At 42.6% G+C, this 4162-nt stretch overlaps 2 protein-coding genes across 2 annotated transcripts; one reads left to right on the top strand and one right to left on the bottom strand.

Moving 5' to 3' along the window:
* The first annotated feature begins 218 nt into the window (after positions 1–218).
* On the top strand, positions 219–1111 carry LOC129744532 (protein mago nashi). The gene is made up of 2 exons (XM_055737107.1): positions 219–642; positions 761–1111. Exons 1-2 carry the CDS (start codon positions 376–378, stop codon positions 941–943), a joined length of 450 nt encoding a protein of 149 aa, XP_055593082.1. The 5' UTR covers positions 219–375; the 3' UTR covers positions 944–1111.
* On the bottom strand, positions 980–4162 carry LOC129744531 (WASH complex subunit 1). The gene is made up of 2 exons (XM_055737106.1): positions 2823–4162; positions 980–1392 (listed from the first exon to the last, which is right to left on the bottom strand). Exons 1-2 carry the CDS (start codon positions 4032–4034, stop codon positions 1168–1170), a joined length of 1437 nt encoding a protein of 478 aa, XP_055593081.1. The 5' UTR covers positions 4035–4162; the 3' UTR covers positions 980–1167.

The following is a 4162-nucleotide window of genomic DNA, read 5'->3' on the forward strand; positions in this document are numbered from 1 at the left end:
TTCTTGGGCCCAATTAATAATTTAGACCCAAGAATAGACCACGGATACAGGTTTGACACACTTTGTAGCACTTCGAGTGCCAGATACCCTGTATCGGACGCATCGAAAACCGAAAAGTAGTTTTTTTTTGTTGCAGTGCAGCAATATTTCGCTAATACATGCGTGCGCCCTTTCGATATGCTGCTCTCGCCAGCTGTCAAGTGAGACAAAAAAAAACATCGCAGAGAAAGTTTTTCATCAGCGCTTCGTTGCGGACCGGTGGGGGAACAAAGTTTTGTAGATTTTCACCGTGCTATATCCTCAATTTTGGTGCATTTAACCGACAAATGTTTACGGAACATTAGTGGTCGAAAGTAATTCCATTCGTCGTGAAAAATGGCAGCAAGCACCGAGGACTTCTACCTACGTTACTACGTTGGCCACAAGGGTAAATTTGGGCACGAGTTTCTGGAGTTCGAGTTCCGGCCCGATGGCAAACTGCGCTATGCCAACAATTCTAACTACAAAAACGACACCATGATCCGCAAGGAAGCGTACGTGCACCAGTCGGTGATGGAAGAGCTCAAACGGATCATCGTCGATTCGGAAATCATGCAGGAAGACGATTCCCTGTGGCCACCACCGGATCGCGTCGGTCGACAGGTAAGCTTGTAGATTTTTTTTTGTTAGCTTGGGGTGGGAGGAGGTTTATGGTTTGAGGTTATGGGATGTATGTTTTGATCCCTATCAGTTCAAGGATATTTTTGTTTTCATATTTTAGGAGCTGGAAATCGTTATCGGTGATGAGCACATTTCTTTCACAACTTCCAAAACCGGTTCCCTGGTGGATGTTAATCAATCCAAAGATCCGGAAGGTCTTCGCTGCTTTTATTACCTGGTTCAAGATCTGAAGTGTCTAGTATTTTCTCTCATCGGATTGCATTTCAAGATCAAACCCATCTAAATGAAGGACGAAAGTGTTCGGATCGAATGACTATCTACACATTATTGACATTACTTTAACTACATCTGGATATAAATATTTTAATTAAATATTTTTCAGACAAAAAACGAAACAAACGTGTGAACTCAACAATGGGTGATTAAAGTATAAAAAAAGTAGTATTCGAAACACTTGTTATGGATTATTATAACGAGCTCAATCTCACATCCTTGATGAAAACCTGTTCAATCCCAATCTTCGTCGTTGCTTTCGCTGGCGCTGGCACCCTCCAGCTTCGGCGGGGGCGGCGGAATGAGTGCCGACAGCCGGTCGATAACGTTGCCCGGTTGTTGCTGGTCTTGATTTTCCCGGGCGCCGGAAATTCCCTTTCGCCGCATCAGCAGCTTGCTGTGCAGATCGTCGATGAAGTTCTGCGGACCGGTGCTGCCGCCCGATTTTGACGGTTTGGTCTGGAAGGGATGAAGTTATGTATGATTGTTTATGAATAATTACTGCTGTTGTTTAGCGAACTATTGCTTGAAAAGTAGTCAAAGGTACCTGGCTAGGCCCCAGCAATGATGTCAGTTGAATTGGTTGTTTTTCAATGTCAAAAGACGTACCCCTGTTCAACAGCTAATAACTTTTTTGCCTAATAAGGTACGAATTTACGGGCTTGGACAAAGTTGATTAGCGGCAAATTTTCTTTAAAGAATTTATTAACTGGTACAAAAACTATTAGCAGGCTCGGATCCCCAGAAGGAATAAAAATGATGTTGATTTTTAAGAACAAAATACTTAATTTTCCAATACAAAACTTAAAGTTAAAATTTTCACGAAAAAGTTATTAATTTTTTTTTGCACAAAAAAAATCAAAGATGAACGAAAACGCAGTTTTTTAGACCCCTTGGTTTTAGAAACTTAAAAATGACCTCAAATCGGCTTAGTCTGATGGACACGTGGCTGCAACCAAAATCTCGTATCCAGCCAGTGGAATGGATTTGAAAACTCGAAAGTTTTCCAAGTATCGAAGTCGCTGGGCTAGGATTGTATCTATTTAGTATTTATAGATCTAGATCCTAGACATATGTAAAAAATGCATGAATTTAGAAAATATAGCAGCAGGCATTTTTAACGCCGTTGGGTAGGCAACGTGTTGATTTTTGATAAACGAGCTTCATGATTTGAGGAGACAAGAAAAAGTTTACTTTCCGAGATTTGTAAAAAAAATCTATCATGAAGTGCTCGTTTCGAAGATTGGATTTTGAGTACAGATGTTGAAAGTTTATTCTAAGCTCATCCAGCATATCAACTATTTCAGCTTTAAAAATACAAATCCTGATGGTGTTCCAACAAATGTTTCATATTTAAATTTGTCCCAGGATAGTTCTGGAAACTGTTGTTACAAATAAAACATATTAAAACTTTAGGTAGGTATACCTAGTGATTCGGTGAATTTGCACATGTTGCAAGTATACAAGTTGAGACTTTTGTGTCTTTAAAGGAGGTATTCCGGTTTATGAAAAAAAAAACACTACATCTTACAGGTCAACCAGCGAGACTTGATAAGACACAATATTTATATAATAAAGAAGAAAAAATCTACAAGATATTATCAGGGCTTTGGTCATACTGACAAGTTTGTGTCGCTGTTAGTTGAAATTTTATAAAATCCTAATTAAAACTCTGTGAGCTGAAAAAATTGTCGGGGCCGAAGTTGACTATCAAGAATCTAAACGTTATGAAATTTTTTATCTGTCTTAAACATTTCCTTAACCTGAACTAATAGTTAATTGTAACCGACAGGCTAAATTACAAATTACAAACAGTAAGGATAAAACGCTATTGCCCCAGCTCTCTCTCTCTCTCAAATAGGAATACAATCTTTCCACCACAGCCTTACCGAATCGATCCGTCCGCCCTCCCGGGTTTGCTGATGACGCAGGCCGGCGTTACCCGCCCCACCGGCCTTCCGGATTTCCTCCATCAGATTGAAGTGGGCATCGCCTCCGCCACCACTGGAAGTCGGCGTTTTTGGCTTCTCCGGGGTGGAAGTCGTCTTTGGCCCATCACCTTCATCCGGTGACGAAAGCAACAACTGAGGTGCTGGCGGAGGTGGAGGTGGCGGGGGCGGCGGAGGAACAGCAGCAGTTGTCGTCTTTGTAGATTGAGCAGTAAATGTGGTCATCATCATTGGTGGCGGAGGTGGAGGTGGCACCGCACCTGAAGGCACTTGGGCTAGGGAATATATTTCTGGGATCGGAGCACCAGCTGGAATAGTTTCGGTTGCTTCCACTGTCAGATCTTCTATTTCCGGCAACTGGTCTGCTATTGCTGCCAACTGGAGAGACGGAGCAATTAGCGTATTGTTGCCGGCGTACTGTATATTGGTGACGATTCCTGGTAGATCCGGAAGATCCACGGGAACGTCCATCTTTGGAGCATCGTTCAGTGTGGGAGTGTAAAATATGTCCTGCCCCTTCCTTCGGGATCGGTTTCTTATGATTGGCGAAGAAGAGGACAAAATCTTTTCTTCACGTATCCTACCGGGGGTTTTCTTCCCGGATCGGGACCGATCCAGCGATTCTTTTCCAAATTCCAACGCAAATTCCTTACTGTTAAACAGCAGTATCGAATCGACAAACTTAATTTTCTCATTCGTCACCAACTGACGATTGGCTTCGAACATGAAAATCCTACTCCTATCGATTGGGCTTCTAACGTGATAGAATTGAATCTTTTCCTGGTACGAATGGCTCGGCACGTACGGCCCATCCTTCAGGGCAAACTCAGTCTCCTTCATACGAATTCCCACATCCACATCATCGAATGTCGGCCGAATGGTGTGATCCAAATCGGCCCCCGGATAACGACACGGCGAATAGATCACTATTGCTTCCTTGGTTTGCTTCAGCCGTGCCACGTCTCTGTTGACCTGCTCGATCTGCAGATCAATTTTCTCCAAACGCTTCCGATTAGACTCGATCCGTCGATTCACTCGATCGAAAACATCTTCTATCACTTGGTTCAGAAATTCGAACACATTGACCGCCTGCAGGATCATTTCCTCGTGCCGCAGGTCCGGATCGACCACTGGAATGTTGTAGCACGGCATGTTCTATTCTACTGGTCCGGAAACTTCAATAAACACGACCATTCACATAACTTTTTGGGGAAAACTTTCGCAAACGAAAATCGTGGAAATGAAAATAAATTTTACTTTCATTTGTACAGCCAAATTTA

Source organism: Uranotaenia lowii, chromosome 2 (genome assembly GCF_029784155.1).
Source record: "Uranotaenia lowii strain MFRU-FL chromosome 2, ASM2978415v1, whole genome shotgun sequence".
Classification (NCBI taxonomy): domain Eukaryota; kingdom Metazoa; phylum Arthropoda; class Insecta; order Diptera; family Culicidae; genus Uranotaenia; species Uranotaenia lowii.

Coding starts and splice junctions, on each gene's coding strand:
- LOC129744532 (XM_055737107.1), top strand. CDS start 376: ATGGCAGCAAGCACCGAGGACTTCTACCTACGTTACTACGTTGGCCAC. Junction 643..760: donor CGGATCGCGTCGGTCGACAG/GTAAGCTTGTAG, acceptor TTCATATTTTAG/GAGCTGGAAATCGTTATCGG.
- LOC129744531 (XM_055737106.1), bottom strand. CDS start 4,034: ATGCCGTGCTACAACATTCCAGTGGTCGATCCGGACCTGCGGCACGAG. Junction 1,393..2,822: donor AGGGCGGACGGATCGATTCG/GTAAGGCTGTGG, acceptor CATCCCTTCCAG/ACCAAACCGTCAAAATCGGG.